General features: G+C 35.2%; 1 protein-coding gene and 2 non-coding genes across 4 annotated transcripts in view; 1 reads left to right on the forward strand and 2 right to left on the reverse strand.

Annotated features, from left to right (window-relative positions):
• Recql (RecQ like helicase) overlaps positions 1–19,786 on the reverse strand; it is a 38,648-nt gene that overhangs the window by 2,706 nt on the left and 16,156 nt on the right. For both annotated transcript variants that reach the window (XM_047548327.1, XM_047548328.1), the window contains exons 5-14: positions 18,660–18,766; positions 15,230–15,428; positions 7,189–7,355; positions 5,813–5,894; positions 4,623–4,771; positions 4,424–4,541; positions 3,833–3,971; positions 2,064–2,155; positions 875–1,094; positions 395–524 (exon numbers count right to left, since the gene is read on the reverse strand). In XM_047548327.1, the coding sequence (XP_047404283.1) occupies positions 395–524; positions 875–1,094; positions 2,064–2,155; positions 3,833–3,971; positions 4,424–4,541; positions 4,623–4,771; positions 5,813–5,894; positions 7,189–7,355; positions 15,230–15,428; positions 18,660–18,766 (1,403 nt within the window). The remainder of the gene's footprint in view (positions 1–394; positions 525–874; positions 1,095–2,063; positions 2,156–3,832; positions 3,972–4,423; positions 4,542–4,622; positions 4,772–5,812; positions 5,895–7,188; positions 7,356–15,229; positions 15,429–18,659; positions 18,767–19,786) is intronic.
• On the forward strand, positions 2,225–2,330 carry LOC124984156 (small nucleolar RNA U13). Its single transcript, XR_007108613.1, has one exon. It is a non-coding gene; the product is annotated as a small nucleolar RNA U13 (small nucleolar RNA).
• LOC124984072 (U1 spliceosomal RNA) lies at positions 17,254–17,418 on the reverse strand. The gene has a single exon (XR_007108541.1). It is a non-coding gene; the product is annotated as a U1 spliceosomal RNA (small nuclear RNA).

Raw genomic sequence — 19,786 nt, forward strand, 5'->3', positions numbered from 1 at the left:
GTGGTGTCCTGAGACACAGTGGTTCTTGGCATGCTTTTGCAGGCTTGATAGTATTAGGTTTGTAACTCTGGAGTAGCATAGACAGATTTCCTAACCAGTGCTGATTGCAACCAGTACCAGGAAGGCAGGGGTCCTCCTAAAATTAGACTTCAAAATGGAATTCTCATATTCCAAAGGTTGGAAACCCCTAGTCTATGTTAGGTAGTCTAAATTCTGCCATTTAATATTTCCACAGAAAACAGTTAGGCTCTCTTCCAAACTCAGAATCTAAGAAGAAAATGATTTCTCTCTTCTTAGGTTCACCAAAACCCAGAAGAGAAATGCAGAAAAGCATCCCATAGGTTTTCATATATTTTTAAATACATAAAAGTGGAAAGTAATAATAGTCAGTTACCTTGAAATGGCTGAGTGTGTGCTTCTTTACTTGCATAGTAATAACATGTGCTTCACTGTTCAGAAGAGTAGCTTTAGGTCCTATTTTCAAGTATGAAATGGTAGCATAAGCTGTAAAACTGTAGTCTTCTCTGCAGAAGATAAAGACCAACAATCAGAAAACTTTATAGGAGCACATAAAACAAACTGAAATTTTTAAAAGAAATAACTATAATTTTAAATGGCCACGAAATAATAAAAATGTTTGTAATTGTTATAAAAATACTTACATAGCATAATAATAATAATTTGTGCACTATAAGAGCACAAATATAATCTTTATAAAAAGTAGTTTTGCACTTTTTTGACTTATTGTCAACTAAGGTTTGAGTTTACTGGCTCTATAGAATTTTTAGTTCACATTCAACTACAAAACCATTTATTCTGTTGTAATTAAAAAACAAAGATAACATGAAAGGACAATAAATGGGTTTATATATACTTAAGATACTGCTGTAGAAGAAGGTGTGCAATGATTTTCTCCAGGTCTTCACGAGGATGTACGGGAGCAACCACACCTGCTACTCTCAGTTTTGCTGCACCCTTTCCCATCCAAGAATCAATCAGTTTCAGTGGAGTCAGTTTTTCATTCAGTTCTTCTGCCTGTTTCAGGATCTTAATTAGATCTCTACAGTACTCTGTTATATTCTTCTTTTCAAATGCTAAAATGAAAGAGACATGGTTATAGGTAATTGGGATTTAGAGAGGAAAGCAAGGATAGATTATCTTAAGTGGTCAAACTGGTTTAAAAACTAGTTATCAATGTGAGTCACCCGAAATACTAATATTTTTTAATGTGCTCTAAATTAAGATGAGGCTGTTCCTCAAGCCTCTATCACTAGACCAACACCTTGTGGGATTTATGGTGATGTAAAGAAAATAGCTTGGTTATCAGCAGGCTGGTGGGTACTCTAGAAAGCAAAAAGTATCCACCAGGCAGTTATTAAGAGGTATATGTTATAGGAGAGTCTGTTCTCCATACTTGTCTGATTGGTGCTCATTAAGCCAATTTCTAAAAACTAATATGGGTTCCTACGACAAAAATGTCCTGGACACATACTGCCAACTGTTAAGAGGCTAGCCCTCTAAAATATCAGATTCTTGTTAACTTAGTCAGTCTAAGATAGTCTAATAAATTCATAAATAACTTTCTTTAGCTGTAAAGTTAAAAGTGTAGTGACTTCCACCCAAGGTATCAGAACTCAACAAGGCTTTGTATAAAGAACTAGTTAGTCTAGCTTTTCAGGAACAACACATATATACATAATGAAAAAAAACACAACTTAAGAGTTTTATTGAGTAATTAGTTCACCATTTCACTAAAATCTGTTTTATACTATATTTTCTTCACAATGACTATAAAGTGGTAGAGATTATCATAGGGTTAGCCCTTTCTTATATAATAGTATTTCTATTTAGAAGAAACAAATTTTTCCTTATTTTTTAAAAATTTCACGTGTCCTATAATTGCTATACTGTGTGTATTCACCTATTTCAAGACATTATTTTTGAATCTGAAAAATTCCAGCCATATATTGTTTTATCTTTTAAATCCACTTGGGGGTCTAATACTTCTCTCACATAATCCTAGCTGTATACATTAGCCTATAAAGGTTTAAAAACATACTTACAAATGTCTTTACAGCAGTTATCACACATTCTATTACATGCTTCTGAATCCCATACTTCATCGAAATGCTGAGCTATCAATACACGGCGACATCTTCAAACAAATTTAGAAATAAAGATTATTAAATGATCTAATAAAGTTTTAAAAAATGCTTCCTTTAGGATCCTTTTTGATTCATAAGCATGGTGATTGATTTAGGCATCTGCACTGTCCTGAGATGTGCCTCCCTCTAAACCTTATTATGACTCTGGCACGTATCCATCTTACATAAAGGGAAAAAAGGAATCACTACTTCAGTTGTATATTCCATCGTTTCTTATTGCTACCATAATATTGGCACAATTTAGTGGCTTATAATAACACAAATTTATTCTTCCATTTATACAAATTAGAAATCTATAATGGGTCTCACTGGATCAAAATGAAAGTGTCAACAGAGCTGCATTTCTTCTAGAAGCTCTAGGAGAGAACCTGTGTCCTTGCTTGTCCAGATTCTAGAGGCTGCCTGACCCCTTCATTCCTCTATCTTCAAAGCCAGCAATAGTGGGTTGAGTCCTTCTCATATCACATCAATCTGACTTCTGTGCCTACCTCTTCCTCTTTGAAGGTCCCTTGTAATTGCACTGAGCCTACCCATATAATCTAATCCCTATTTTAAAGTTAACTGATTAGCAACTTAAATTTCCCTTTGTCATGTGAGGGAGGACACCAGTTGCAGTAATTAGAATTCAGCCATCAATGAGGGACCATTGTGCTCACTATGTATTTTATGATTTTTTTCCATTATGTTCTTGAACTGTGTAAGAAGTTACCCGTTTGATTTTTGAGAGTATTTTAAAGCTACTGGGAGAATGTTCTTGATAGAGAAGTAGTTATTTGTATTTTAAATTACCAGTATTTTTTCTAAACCCCAAAATACTTCATGGAAGTCTACTGGAACTTTAAAGAAATTTTCATTTCCTTATTTCTCTTAATTAGATTACTGTAGCATATATTTGAGAGAAAATGCTATCTTCTTTTCCCTGTCAGTTTATTGTTCACCATTTCAATATTTTTGAGCCCTTCAGTGATGAGCAGTAAAAAAGTACAAAGAGAATGAAGATCCAGAGGCCATCAGGAAACTATATGGTTTAACCAAATCTACCCTAAATAGATTTACATTTATTTCATAATGAGAAACATGACCCTGCCCTCAATTATTTCACTGGCACATTGGGTGACAGAATGGCCCATGTTACTGAGTTTCACTCTCAGAATTCCTGTCACACACCTTTTCTTCTTTGGTTCAAGGGATTGAACCCAGGGGTGCTTAACTGCCGAGCCACATCCCAGACCTGTTTATTTTTTATGTTGCAACAGGGTCTCACTAAATTGCTCAGAACCTTGCTAAATTGCTGAGGCTGGCTTTGAACCTTCATCCCTCCTGCTTCAGCCTCCTGAGCCACTGGGATTACAGGCATGCACCACCATGCCTGGCCATATACCTTTTCAAAATTATTACAGCATGTAGCTGTACACTGCTGCCAGAGGAAAAAAGCTTCAATTCCTTGTCAGTGTGTAGCAAAATCTTCAGTTAAACAATTAGTTTAGATAAAGCATCTTTTTTTGGATTAAGGAAGATAATTAGGAGGTTCATATGCTGGTTCCTGCCTTCAAACATCTGCTTTCATAGACTTGTACATGGGTGTTAACACTAATTTACTTATAAGTACTCAAATGAATACAATTTAATATCATGCTTGTCTTTAACAAGTTATAAAAAAGACTTACTTGCTTATGTTTTGGCAGTATGACACCATCTCATAAAGCTTCTGTTGTCCCACATTTTCCATGACCACCATCGAACTTATTCTGAATATATCTCCAAAGCCATAATACAAAATGCAGTCTGCTCTCATGTCATCTCGACCTGTGGTTTGAGAAATCTGTGAGATTGCAAGATTACTTATTTAAAAAACACACAACATGCAAAAATGATATGTATGTAAAATTGGCTGGCAGAGTTTTAAACTACATCTAGAAATTTTAGAGATGTGAAGTTATTTTTAATAGCTACTCTCAAGTTTTTAAAAAATCACTAAAGACACCAACTCAATCACCTCTATTAAGTTAAAAAACTTAGCTAGTGACCTACTTAAGAGGCAATGATGAGTATCAGATTACCTTGGTATACATAATAAACAATGCATAATACCCCAATAGGCTATAAGTAACATTTCTTCCTATGAAAATAAGTATAAGTCTGCTAAAAAACTATTCTAAAGACCCAATAAGATTAAAAATACAAAATTATTAAACATCTACGATGTAAATTCTAAAAAAGTCTTCCAAAAATAACTTCTGGATGTGAGTTCTACATACCTGCACGTCCACTCTCTTGGTAATAATTCTCCATGGATTTGCTCATTGAATGATGAATAACAAACCTCACATCTGGTTTATCAATTCCCATTCCAAATGCAACTGTTGCCACTACTACCTAAAATGTTTTAACATTTCTATCAGTTAAGTTTATATATTTTAAGGTAAATTAGGCTACTATTGAAAATACATTCTTAACCTGAAGTTCATTGGCTGACCATCTTGTATGAACCTTGGTCTTATCTTCTGGTTCCATGTTGGCATGGTAAGAACCGGCATGAATTCCCAAATTCTGCAAACTAACTGTTACTTGTTCAGAGTCTTTCTGAGAAAAACAATATATGATTCCTGTAGTAAAATATAAAATATGATTAGGTATTAGACATACGTGAATGGTACCTTCCTAAGAGACCATTTTCAACACACACTCAAGCTACTAATTAATACAATACACAGAGAGAAAAAATTCCAAGGCCCTAAGAATGTACTGACTTTTGGGTATAATGCAAGATTTGATCACCAACTTGCTTTAAGGCAGAAATGAGCCCCCTGAGCTACCAGTTCTGGTTCCCATTACCTCTTTTCTCTCTCCACCCTTATCTCCTACTACACAGTATTTCTCAAACTGATGTCCGACAGCTCTACAACATGTTAGTAAGCGTGCTGTGGAGGGGGGGTGAGTTTCACATGCAAATGATTTTGGGGAACACTACATTCCACAAAGTTAAAATTAGGCTTCTCCACCTTCAGGGCTGGTCAGAGCTTCCAATGTACTTACATAACCCTCTTTAACTCTCCAAGAAGGATAAATAACCATAGTCTTTCTCTAACTTACTTGACCCTGGAACTCCTTTTACCCAGGACACCCATTACCATTTCCTGAAAATCTAGACAATGGTTTTAAAATGTTCCTTTTACACAGACTCAATATCATTTGCCTAGTCATCAATCCTGGAATGCATATGTACATACTCTCAATTTCATCTCTGCTTAAACTATTAAATATGTACTATTTATTTCTTTAATGTATCCTTTGCTGAAATATTGTATTTTATAACCCTTTAGACATCAGTGCTTAACCCTTTATTTTGTATATAGTACTTAATATCTAAAGTCTACGCCCCTGAATTAATAGTCATTAGGCCCATTCTAAAGCAATTAAGTGTTAATAAGCATAAGTCAGGCAGTTCTGACTGATAACCTGTGACATAAATAAAGATCATAGCATGTTTCCAGGGTCACCAAATGAATTAATTTTATCACAACATTTTCAAGTATCTTCTGCCACATACTTAATATATTTAGCAATTAATCAGCATAATTACTAGTGTACTATTACTTTTTGAAAGGTATTTTGCAGTCTCCAAAGTTGGTTTGCTTTTATATTACCTGACTGCCCTTTGTATCTCCCATTAATGAGCTTTACAATATCCTCAATAAAATCTTCAGTGTTTGAGGGCTTTTGCCGAACCTAGAAAAAAATTACCTTATTAAAAAGTTAATGAGTCAGTACCATCCAAGTAGCCATATGAAGTACAGTTCTTTCATGAGCATAGTAGTATTTTCCAGTACTCTTTTACTTGTTTCATAACCTATATGACATATCTGTCACCTCCCACACTTTCTTCTTGACTCTTACTTTTTAATTTGCCAGAGGTGGGGAGACAGAGAAGCAAAACATGAAGCCCTTTTTATTTTCTCATGCTACTTTTATAAAAACATAAACCTTAATATAAATAACTATTCAGTTAAAACTCAGAAGAAAGATTAACTCTGTTCTTAAAAGGGTTAGAAGGGAAAGAGCAACTGGGTTATTTTCAAGTATATAGTAAATAAAATCTAAATGGGGACACGGGCAAATCTCTAATTAAAAAAAAATTTTAATGTGTTCTAATTAGTTATACATGACAGTAGAATGCATTTATGCACTTTGATATATAATTTCTTACCTCTCTGTACATGCTGTAGAATCACATTGGTCATGTAGTCATACGTGTACATAAGGTAATAATGTCTTTCATTCTACTGTCCTTTCTAACCCCATATCCCCTCCCCTCCCTTCACTCTCCTCTACCTAATCTAAAGTAATTCTATTCTTCCTTAGTGCCCACCCCTGTTTATTGTGAATTAGCATCCACATATCAAAGAAAACATCTGGCCTTTAGTTTTTTGGGATTGCCTTATTTTGCTTAGCATGATATTCTCCAACTCTGTCCATTTACCGGCAAATGCCATGATTTCATCCATCTTTAAAGCTGAATAATATTTCACTGAATATATATACCTAATTTTCTTGGAAAGCAGTATGGAGAGCCCTCAGAAAACTTGGAATGAAACCACCATTTGACCCAGCTATCCCACTCCTTGGTTTATACCTAAAGGACTTAAATTCAGCATTCTCTAATACTTTTATTGTTTAGTAATTAATTTCCATAAAGATGTAGGTCCATGATCTCATTCCATCCTTTCTCTCCATCCTTGTACAAGAAAGAATGTACACAAACTTAACAAATAAAACTTACTTTATTTAAAAGGTAATATCACCCAAAAAGGCAGTGTCTTCTATTTAACCTAAAGAATTATGCAGCACCAGAGATAATGTGAATAAGGCACCAATTAATGAATCTGTTTCTGATTATCTCCTGATATTAAAAACTTTTATATTTTTATACTGTTGTTCATGTAAATAAAAACACACAATGAAAAAGTATCATTTATCTGCTATAATTCTTCACAAAAGTAATAAATGGACAAAAGTTACAAACCTCATAGTAAAGATTTGGACGATTAAAAGAAGCTGTAAAAGTAAAACACTTTTCAACACACAAAATTTTCTGAGCATCTTTCAAAACATGATTTGTTGCAGTTGCAGTCAGCCCAATTAGTGATGTGTTAGGAAACTGCCGCTTCAAGATGCCAAGTGCCTTATAATCTGAAAAAGATAAACAAAGTGACCCTCATTCTGTCCTCAGAGAATTAAATTACAACCTCAACTTTTTGCAGATAATCAGTGATTCATATAATTTATTTTGTAGCAAGCCACACAATAAATTTGCCACTGCCTACTATTCTTGAATAGGCAGGTTGTTTTACACTTTTCTTCAGAAACACTCTGTTTTGGACATAGGCAGAACTCTGTTGAAGAGAAGGAAACTAAAAATTCCATCACCTCTGCATTGATCTATACCTGCAGAACAATGGATTCATGAGACAGTGGGACTAGACATAGTATTTTGATTCTGTTATGATCAACACAAGATAAAAGAAGCCATTAATCATAACCTTTCTACTGCCTACTATCATCCCAAAATGGCAAAAAACTTGGTGAGGGCACTGCTTTCAACAGAACCTATTTCAGGGAAACCATTCTGGACTCATATTTATCATACATATGTAAATCACTTCCTAAGAGAGCCTTCATTTCCCTCAGTACTCAAACTACTTGGAAGTAAAAAAGAAATGTGGTAGAAATAGATAGCTGCTAGGTAGAGGGTAACTATAAACACATGGAGGAGTAGGCAACCTCTTGGGAAGTTGCGTAGATTTCAAGGAGATAACATCTAAGTTGGGTCATGAAGAACAGGCAGAAGTGGTGTGCTTAGCAGGGAAGAACAACAGCAGCAAGCAGAGGACACAGCATGTACACTGCAAATGCATTGGCATGAAATCACTCAGCATGTTCAGGTAACAGCAAGCATTTCAGTGGGGCCAAATCATGGGGTGTTGTGCTGGATTCTGTTGTCCAATCTGTTAAGCAGGGTTTCTGTGTTCCAGAATTCCTTCCATATGGAGCCAAATCATGGGGTGTTGTGCTGGATTCTGTTGTCCAATCTGTTAAGCAGGGTTTCTATGTTCCAGAATTCCTTCCATATGGAGTTCTAAGTTAGAGCTGACCCAAAAGAGGAACTTGTGCAAGACTTGGGAGGTAGAAGTGAACCAGTTACAATTATTCCTTGAAAGTCTTTCCAGGCAGATAGGACCATGGATAGATGCAGAAGTGCCCAAAGAGTTTAAATAAGACTGTGTTTCAGAATTATTCTTTAGTAGCAATGCCAAGGATAGGCTAGAATAGGAAAGACTTAAGAAAGGGAAACCAGTTAAAAAATGGCAGTAATAGGCCAGAAAACAAATAATAGGGAATATGAAATAAGCCATGACACTAAGGATAAATCAGAAAGAAAAAAAAAATACAAGACAAATACACCAACTCAAACCTCACAAATCCTTGTGACTATTAGGACATGGAGGTGGCAGAAGTTGGGGAAGGATAGGGGATGAATCCTATGTTAATCAATTCATCAACAGATAAATGTTGGCCAAGAACATCTCCAAGACAAATACAGCTACAATTCAAGGAAAACCCCACACAATATACAGAATAAAGCACTAAATATGCTATAATCAGAGTAATATCTACTCATAGTGATAAGCCCAGTAGAGCTGAAGCTTAAACAACAGTGAGGAATAAAAAATAGGAAATCAGGTAGACATAGGAACTAAATCACATATTGCCTACAGGCCCAAGTAAAGAACTTTGAATTTTATTCTAAGTACACAGAGAAGTTGCCGGGCAGTTTAGATGGGACATAACATAATTTGATATATATCTGGGAAAGATCACTTTGGTTGCCATGTGGAGAATGAACTATACAAGGGTAAGTTTGGAATCAAGAGTTTCTCATGGAGCTGTCATAGCAACACGGCTGCCCCGAGAAACTGGTAGTCTGGGTAGATTCAAGGCATCTTTAAGTGAAAAAGTCTTGGGGACCCCCAAAGAAATGACAAAGTTAAATGTGCCATTGTTAGTGTATGCTGTTCAGAACAACATGGCTTTCCTAGCTCTTTGCAAATGGATGTAGCAGTACACCAGGTCAACTACCACTTGAAGATTCCCTGTATTGCTTTATGTACTGTTTTTTTTTGGGGGGGGGGGGGTGGGGGGTTCTGGGAATTGAACCCAGGGCCTTGTGCTTACAAGGCAAGCACTCTACCGACTGAGCTATCTCCCCAGCCCTGACTTTATGTACTGTTTTAATGTTAAAGTGGACACTCAGAAAATTATACTGTATTTCAGTTTTTATGCTGTGTGGTGAATCATGCTTGTACAGTGGAAATCAGCCCAAGCTATAAAAGTTGTGGTGGAACAGAATCCACTATTAGGGTTTGGTGCAACAGCAACTGCTACATTGTGCACAGGATTTGCAAGAGTGTATTTTGAAAAAGTCTTAAAAGACTTAAAGACACTTCCCTTTGGGTGAGAAACATTCAAATGTATGTATTTATCGTGAATTGCTGTGACATTATTGGTGCTTACTTATCAGATGAAGCTAAAATTAAAGAAAAAGGATTTTTCTATAGTTACGCATATTATGTCTGGTTTGTTATGTTTCCTGTAAGTGTTAGAGGCCTCTACACTTCTGTGGCCAACACACAGACAACATCGGCTTTTCTGCAGCAGCAGTCATTGCCCTTTCTACCACTGTTTCAGTGATGTTCTTTGGATTACAGATAACACTCACCTTCTTAAATGTGTTTCCATTTATCTCTATGGACTACCTAAACAAGACCCTATATCCATCCAACAAGGAGAAACAGCTTCAAAGGAGAGAATCACTGGAGTGTGGTTTGAGTCTCAGGAGAGATTTCTACTATGACTAAAACATTTGCATTAAACTAGAGCCTTAAGTCAATCTTCAAAGGTAACTTAAACAGATAACAAAATTAATGGTATGGCATGAGAATCAAGAAGAAAGCTCTATGAGTGAACTACTAATGCAGAGATTTAATGTGGGCCTTTTCAGGGTCAAGCTGTATTGTTTTAGAATGAAGGAATTTTATTACTATATATATAAAGAATGTATATAAAGAGAATGGAGATGATATGGTATTAAAATCATGTGAAGCTACAATATTCAAGTAACAAGGTGTGGGACAATGTTCAAGAGTTACAGTGCCAGAGCCATTTTTATACTAATTGTTCTCTTGTTCAGGTACAGGGGAGGATACCCCTTCCTTGTTCTCCAAATCATGTGTGATATTGTGACCCAGTAGTAGTAAAGACCTAGCTCTTTTCTTACAAAGGAAGCAAAAGCCAGATGGGCTAGTTCAGAAAGAAACTGAATGTGTAACTTCTCAAATAGAATCTATTTCATAACTTCGACAGTGATTTCTGGGTGGTGACTGAGTACTCCTTTAGTGCTGTGTTTGTACCATTCATTATCTGGTTCATATTTCTTTGCTTTTAGATGATATACTTTAAAAAAAAAAACTTCTCATGTCAATTTTATACTTTTTAAAAAATAAAGTATGGTTAAATATTGGGCTCTCAAAAAAAGAAAAGACTGGACTCAAAGCCTAGTTAGGGAATTAATAGAGTAGACCAGTGGAAAGAAGCTTAGTTGGACTTAAAAGATAGTAACACAAACAAAGAAAAATAGACAAACTTGAAATTCATTTTAAAGGTAGAGTTATCAGGACATGGTAGATTAATCTGCAGAGGTAAGATAAATAAAAGATGATGTGTCATCATGAAGTTATTTATCTGCGCTCCAACCCTAGCCTTCCATACCTTTGTGATGCAGGGGTAGGAGCTGCACACTACATGCTAGCTTTGCTAGTTGGTCCTGCAGAACTGACCACCAGCTGTTGGCTTCATGTGGGCTTGCTCATGTTCCATGAATGTCACCCCAGCAAAGGTGCATCACTGCAGCAGCGCTGTCTGTCCTCAGAAGCAGCTGAATACAGCTGGCAGTTTTTCCAACCTTTGAAGAAGCATCTTTATGAGTCGACTGTACCTCTGCCACTGCCAAAACTCCAGCACTAAGGAACCATGCGTCCTCAGAGGTCCGAGGGCCAATTCCACAAGGCCCCTCCTCTAAGTTTCTAAATTTTATTACTTACATACTTTTTTCCTGTTCTCTAGCCCTATGGATGATAGTTGCTTCTTTCAGTTTTTACCTCTATGATATACTTAAGTTCTTTATTTTTTTAAAAAAATTTATTTTTATTTTTACAGACTGCATTTTGATTCACTGTACAAAAATAGGGTACAACTTTTCATTTCTATGGTTGTACATGTTATAGATTCACACCATTCATGTAATCATATGTGCACACAGGGTGATGATGTTTGTCTCATTCCACTATCTTTCCTTCCCTAGCCCCCTCCCCTCTTTACTTTTTTGGTCATCTATTTAATCACCTTTTACCTAATTAACAATGCTTTATATAACATTTTCTGTGTTCAAATAACAAATGGTTTCTGTCTCCTGACTAGACTCTGAATGATCTACACAGTCAGCCCTCTGTATCAATGAATTCCATATCCAAACTAACTATAGATCAAAAATATTCGAGAAAACAATTACATCTGTATGAATTATGTACAGACCTTTTCCTTAACATTATTCCCTGAATAATAGAGTATAGCAATTATTTATAAAGCACATATATTCTATTAGGTATTATAAATAGAGATGATCTAAAGTATACAGGATGATGTATATAGTTTATATGCAAACACCATACTACTTTATATAAAGGACTTGAGTACTTGTGGATTTGGGAATTTGTGAGGATCCTGGAACTTCTGCAACTGCTGAAATTTTGCTTGAACAAGTGTGTGTCTGAATGAGATTTAAAAATGAAAAGACTGAAAGGGAAATTGTGTAGGAAGAGGGGGTGGAAGGGGCAAAGGAACCCAAGAGAGGAGAAAAAAATCAAAAGTTCTTGGTGAGGACATCTATAAGAACAAATAGTGATTCCCAGTTGCAAAATAGAAGGAAAATGAGCAATTCTTTGAAGTAGAATTTAGTGTTGGTCATCTAATTTATATACACATTTCTAGCAATTAGGAATATAAATTTGAAGTTTAAAAGTAAGATAATTAGATAGAGGAATAATTGATTACAGCATGGCAGCTGGTCTGTGAGACAATGTAAGTCATTATAATACAAATGCAATAGTAATCATCATAAGTGCTCACACTACTCAGGTTGAAAATATAGGGCAAAGGTGATAAATCAGATAGCTTCAGTTGCTGCCCAGATAAGAAGTATGCAGAGTAATGTGGTTAAGATAGCAGGATTCTCGCCATTTGACCCAGTTATCCTACTCCTCAATCTATACCCAAAGGACTTAAAAACAGAATACTACAGTGACTGAGCCACATCCATGTTTATAGCAGCTCACCTCACAATAGCCAAGCTATGGAAACAACCTAGATATCCTTCAACGGATGAATGGATAAAGAAAATGTGATACACACACACACACACACACACACACACACACACACACGATGGAAAATTATTCAGCCATAAAGAAGAATGAAATTATAGCATTTGCTGGTAAATGGACGTAACTGGAGAATATCATGCTAAGTGAAATAAGCCAGTCCCAAAAAACCAAAGGGTGAATGTTCTCTCTGATTTGTGGATGCTAACCCACAACAAGGGAGGGTGGAGAGGGGAAGAATAGAAATCCATTGGATTAGACAAAGGGAAGGAATGGGGAAGGGGAATAGGGAAAGACAGTATAATTGATTGGTCATAACTTTCCTAGCCTTGCACAACCAGGGTAACTCCACATCATGTACAATCACAAAAGTGGGAACCTAAATAGAATAAGTTATACTCTATGTATATATATTCTGCCAAAATATATTCTACTATCATATATAATTAAAAATAAAAAATAAATTTAAAAAAATTGAGTCTCTGAAGGAGGAGCATTTCCACAATGTCAGGAGATGATATAGGTTGTCTAACCTAATGTGTCAGTTACCTGATAAACTGTTGGTATGACAGTCTACTTACATGATCTGCTTTTATGTATTCTTTTTAAAAATCTTGGTACCATATAATTCAACTTTGCTCAAGTATTTAAGGATTCTATGACTTGAGTATAAGATTTTTATTTTGTTGTTTAAAAATCTGAGTGGAGAAAAAGATAACAGTATGAAGAAGCAAAGATAATTCTTTTAATAAAGTATTTGTTTATGCTGTGCTTAAATACTGAGATTCTAAACACTTATGTACTCCCCATTAATATAACTATGTGATCACATTAATATAACAAGTGACCACAGTGTGATAACTTGTTATTGTTTGCAATTTTACCACATATTTCTCAATTACAAAAATAAAGATAGCAGGGTTCTTAGTAAAAAGAAGAGTATATATCCTGCCTATGATATTTAAATCGAATTTTTTGAAAAAACAAAACAATGCCCAAAATAATTCAAAAGCTAGACAAGTCTTCAAGCCACAAGTTCACTATCCCTGGAGAAGTGTAAAAAAAAAGGTAAAGAATTCTAGGGAACACTAATGTTTAAGGAGGGAACAAAGAACAAAGGGCATGAAAACAAAAAGGAAGAAATCCAAGGGTGTGACATTACAGAAAACAAGGGAGGAGAAAGCAGCAAGGTCAGAGGGGGAGAGAAGGTGAATGCTAGTGAAGATAACTGGGAAGAGGAATGAAGACCAGGCCAGTGGATTAAGCCACTGGAAGCACAGTCAGCTGACCAGATTTAGTACAGTGGTGATTGATGGTACTGCATTCCTTTAACAAGGAATAAAGGTGAGAAATGGAGTCAAGTTTGATGGTGAAGGGAAGTGCAGAAATAGAACACACAAGGGGATAAGAAAGGTCAGCAGGGTGTTTTAGTTTCTGCTTTTGTTTTTAGGAAGGGATCAGCGAGACTGCAAGTGCAGGGGTGAGGAACTTGGCAGAAAACGATCTTCAGGAAAGGATCAAGTGGGAGTGTCCACAGTTACTTTGTAAAAGTAATGGTCTTTCGTTTTGTTTTGTTTTTGCCTAAAAGATGAAAAGGAAATGATTACTAATGTTTGGAAGAAGGAGGAGATGTTCATATTTGATGGTACTTATTTTCTGGGAAGAAGGAGGTTTGGGTATGGGTCAGGCTTGGAGGGAAAGTTAGTGATAGGAAAAACTTGTTGGGTGCAATGGATAAAGGAGTTGAAATAGGCACAAATAGAAGGATAGCTAAGCATGATGAAAAGCTAAACTGAGATGGATAGCAATGCAGCTATTTAATTTTTTTTCCTAACAATTTTTAGCAAACAAACAGCAGAAATAGGGTAAGCAGAAGTCTGCATGGAGCCAGCCATCTCCATCTGGCATGGGCCTGAAGCAGGTTGGTGAAATGGCTGGGCAATGCAGGCAAACCCAAGAGACAAGTGGCAAGAGGAATCTGAGTGGGGGAAAGTGTGAATGGAGAAATAAACGCGGATTAAAAGAGGGAACCAGGAATCCCTCTGAGTGTGAAAAACCTCTGAGGGAAGAGATCGAAGTCAGGGAGTAGAACTTTGAATTTAATATTTTTTGCATAGAACAATTCTGAGTAACTTACTTTAGGCTATGATTTACAGATTAGGTTAGTAGAGTGATAAGGGTTACAAAAATATCTCATCAGACTTTGACAGTGAAAAGTTGGGTAGGGTGTTGAAGACACCCAAAATGATAACAAAAAAAGACAACTTAGAAGCAGATTTAAATTTTTCAGCAAATGTGAGGGAGTACCAGGAGATCATAAATACCACAGATATATATCATATTGACTAGTAAAAATATGTTTCAAAGGATAAAGACAAGTGGATTAAATATTGCAGTGGGAAATAAGGAGATTAAAGACTCTGCCTCTTGACCTCCTGACATTAAAGCAGGAGAAAATGAGTAATAACTATCTGACAGGATAATGTTATGGAAGAAGGAATTTTCACCATGTCAAGCTAAGTAAGTACATGGTTCATAATGCCAAGGGGTTTCAAGGTAAAACCTACATACCAGGTCTGAAATCATGTCCCCACTGACTACAGCAGTGAACTTCATCCACAGCAATTCGAGTAAATCTCCTTGCTTCATAGGCTTTCTCTAATCTTGACATAAACATTTTGCTTTTTGCAATTTTCTCCGGAGTCACATAAATTAGCTTTAACTTGGAGTTTTTATTTACCATTTCAGCATGAACCCATTTCACATGCTCCTATTAAAAGGCAAAATAGGCACAATTATAGTAGAATTAAGTTAACAGACTGCAATACTAACTGCAAAATGAAGACATTCATCACTCAAAAGCAACAGCCTGGGGCTTTTCTAGAAGCAGATGTTTGGTTCATTAAAATTGAAACCACATCCCTATACTAAATCTTGGCAGCTGTGCAAACAGCACTCCAGTGACTTACATCCACATTGTTGAGAGTAAAAGAAGAATCTCACTTGACCAAAAAAAAAAAAAAAAAAAAAAAAAAAGAGTGAAAATACATATAAAGATTCCCAAATAAAGAACATTTATTCTATAATCCAAGCTACTCCAGAGGTTGAGGCAGGAGGACCACAAAGTTTATGACAGTGTGGGTGATTTAGCAAGATTCTGTCTCAAAATAAAAAGGGCTGGGGATGTAGCTCAGTGATACAGTGCTTACCTAGCGTGAATGAGGCCCTGGGTTTAATACCCAGTATTTGGAAAATAACAAAACAAAACAAAACAAAAACGGCATTTATTCTATGAAGGTATGATTCTAAAATGTTCATAATACATTCAGAAATGTGAGTCAAGTGCGACAGCTGCAATTATAAACATGGGTTTTATTAATCTTAACATCATTCATAATCACTTTACATATCTGTGAACAAAGTTTATTGATTACTTTTGTGATACTATTAAATCACTTTGAGCTCTTTATTTAAATACATAGACCACTGGGTTTTACATACCATTAATCATTAAATTACGGTTTTCTAAAATAAAAAATATAAATAATAAAAATAAAATTTGAAAGATAACAGTTATTAGTATTTAGTGTTCTGATATTATTTTATATACTATTTAGCACATTAGAGTTTTTTTTCCTTCTAACCTAATAAAATAATTTTTAACAGATGATAAATGGGATAGGAAGAGATGGTCAAAACTGCTTTCTTTGTCCCAGCAAAGAAGTAGTTTGTTAACTCCTGCAGTTACCCTAGGATGTGTGTTCTCTTTTTCTAATCCTTCCAACTTTTCAAGCAATAGTGATATGGCATGACCTCATAATTTTCTGCAATTTTCTAGACTACTTCCTATTACTAATATTTTCTTTTTCAATTAAAAATTCCTAAGTTTATAGTGATACTTGGGGATGAAAAATGAAAAAACTTACTGACGAGCTGTGCACCATGCTAGAAAATCAACTCTGCAAAGTGGCAATGAAAGAAAACAAGCATTTTCATCCTGCAAAGAGTTAATGAGGAAAAAGTTCTCCTTTATACAAAAATTCTAGTTAATATATGAACAAGAAGTGGTAAAAATAAATACCACCATTATGTAACTCCTTGATGAAATAAGCACTCCCCATGTGGCGACAATCATCAGTGACTGCTAGAATCATTAGATGAAAGCTAAAAATGACAGATCAGGAAGACATACATGAACATACTGATTAAGCTTAGCCTCCCCAAAGATAACTGGGTATTATGGGTACCTCCAGAGTGATATTATAGGAAAGCATACACTTCCCTAAAACAAGTTCAAATATAATCAAGCTAATCATGTTTTTAGATCTAACTAAAAGAAACAAGTTAAAGACATCACAAACAGGTAATCAGGAAAATCCAGAATGTAGAAAGCTACAGGCAAATTAACCTGATTTTTCAACTACCTAAATAATTTGCCTAAGGAACCAAAAAGGAGATAAGGGAAATCTTATATATCAACCAAATATAATATAAGAATGTTATATGAGCCATGAATTTTTTTAAAAAATGAAATATAATGAAACAATTGATTATTTTTAGTTGATGTTTTAAGGAATTGATAGCAATTTTTTTCCCAGGGGAAAGCACAAAGACAGTCCCCCACAACCACAAATTATGCAGTCATGTTTCTCACATTTGGGGAAATCAAAGGGGTCAGCACATCCAGAGTACAATGCACAGCCCTCGCCCTTGGGAAACCCACCTTAGTGACCATGCTATCTCCCCTGCCAGGTAAATATCCTCAGGCCTTTTTATTTTTTATTTGGAGACAGTTCTCTAAATTGTGTAGGGCCTGGCTAAGTTGCTGAGGCTGCTTGGAACTTGCGATCCTCCTGCCTTAGACTCCCAAGATACTGGGATTACAGGCATCACCAAGCCAAGCTTGAATTTTTTAGATATGAAGGTAGCATTGCACTTATGGTTTTTTAAAGTTAGAGATATATGTTGAAGAATTTACAACTAAAATATGACCAGGCATGGAACTACCATATGACTAAGCTGTATACCATACTCCTCAGTATTTTTCTAAAAGAATTAAAGTCATCATATTTTAATGTATATGATCTAACATACCCACATTTGTAGGCAGCACAATTCATGACAGCCAAACTATGGAACAAGCCTAGGTGTACAGCAACATATGAATGGATAAAGAAAATATGGTATAATATAAATGGTAGTAATGGATATATGGCCATTTTTATACTATTCTATTTTTACATACTTTTGAAGATTTCAACAATATGCTTTTAAAAAAAGAACAACAGTGAAATAAAGTCTAACACTTCCATGACTTAGGCACATAATAAACTATGTGCTTTTTTTCCTGTTTAAAAAAAAAAGTTGGGAAATGTTCTCTTCTATAGATGAGGACAAGACAGTACATTCCCAAACCTCCCCACCAAAAAAATGCCACAGGTACTCTGTTGTCTTTTTAGTAACTTTTTTTTTTGTATTTAACTAGATTGCATAATTAGAAAATTTTTCCTATTTTAAAATAGATAATATAAAAACACATCAGCAAATATCTCCTATAAAGTACCAGATAGTAAATATTATGGTCACTACCACTATTCTACTCTGCCATTATAGTGTGAAAGCAGTCATACACAATATGAGAATGGTTGTGCTCCAATAAAACTTTATATATGAATGCTGAAATGTGAATTTTATATAATTTTTATATAATTCACATTTCACAAAATACCATTCTTTTTGATGTTGTTTTTAACCATTTAAGAATATAAAAACATGCAAGGTCCTGGGTTCCATCCCCAGTACTTAAAAAAAATAAAATAAAACAAAAATATAAAAAGCATTCTTAGCTCAAGGGGTGTATGAAAATAGGCTGTGGGCCAGAACTGTCATTTGTATCTCCCGATATAAATAGTTAACACTTTACAGTTTTATAGGCAATTCAACTACAGCCAAGACTCCTACTTTATTTAAAAATTAAAAAAGAAAGCCACAGAATTCATACCTTAGAACTAGAAGCATTTAACATGGTAGCTGAAATTCCTAATTGTTTTAAAACCATTAGTTGGTCTTCCATAAGAGAGATCAATGGGCAAATCACAAGTGTAAATCCTAAAAGAGAAAAAAAACTTTAAATTTTACACCACCACCAGAATGAGCTGCAACCACTCACATTCTTCAATGCAGCTTTAGCAATATCCTGCCTATTTCTTACCCTCAATAATAAACTGAAGATAGATATGAGTAATTGACCAAACAAGGTGAGGATAAGGCAAGTAAGCAAATATAAGACAGAAACTTCTATCCTCATTCGGTCCTATAAAAAGTTTTAACGTTTTGAATGTTTAATTTACTTTCATTTTAAACAGTGTTAGTAATCTCAATAAAATAATATAAATTAGGTCAAATTCTAAACAGTGATATCAGGGGAAAATTATTCCACGGTTTTCCAAAAGAAAACAGCAGTCTACATAATTAAGAATGAGAGCTGCATGAGTATTCTACTTTTTGCCCCAGATTAATTTATTCTGAGTAGGAATCAGTGAATTGTGTATTGACTGAATAAAGTTCTAATAATACTCTCCTTCTCTCCTATAACTGAAATTGTTTATAAGAGCAATTCTACATTTTTTAAAAATTATATGATTTAATATTTCTGCAGTTTATTTGCTACTATAATATCTGGCAGAGGGTAGACAGACATGCTTAAAAATACATACTTAAATTATAATTTTTATCAGGGATTTTGCCCTCTCAATTATTTCCTGTACTTCTCCCCCATTACTGGCATCTACTCATTACATTTAACCATGGTTAAGTCTCTCTCACCTTCCCAAATCCGAGATACCTGCTAGGGTCTGAATGTTGGTGTCCTCCCAAAATTCTTATGTCAGAATCTAATACCCAGTATGACAGTACTAAAAGGCAAGGCCTTTAAGAAGTCCTTAAGTCATGAAGGCACAGTAGGATTAGTGTCCTTATAGAAGAGAATGAAGGACACGTCCCTGCCCCTTTCTGTTGTGTGAAAATGCAGCAAGGAAGGTGCCATCTGTGAGGAACAGGCACTCACTTGACACCAAATTTGCTGATACCTTAATCTTAAACTCCCCAGCCTCCAGAACAGTGTGCAAA

The sequence above is a fragment of the Sciurus carolinensis genome, chromosome 4, assembly GCF_902686445.1.
Source record: "Sciurus carolinensis chromosome 4, mSciCar1.2, whole genome shotgun sequence".
Lineage (NCBI taxonomy): Eukaryota > Metazoa > Chordata > Mammalia > Rodentia > Sciuridae > Sciurus > Sciurus carolinensis.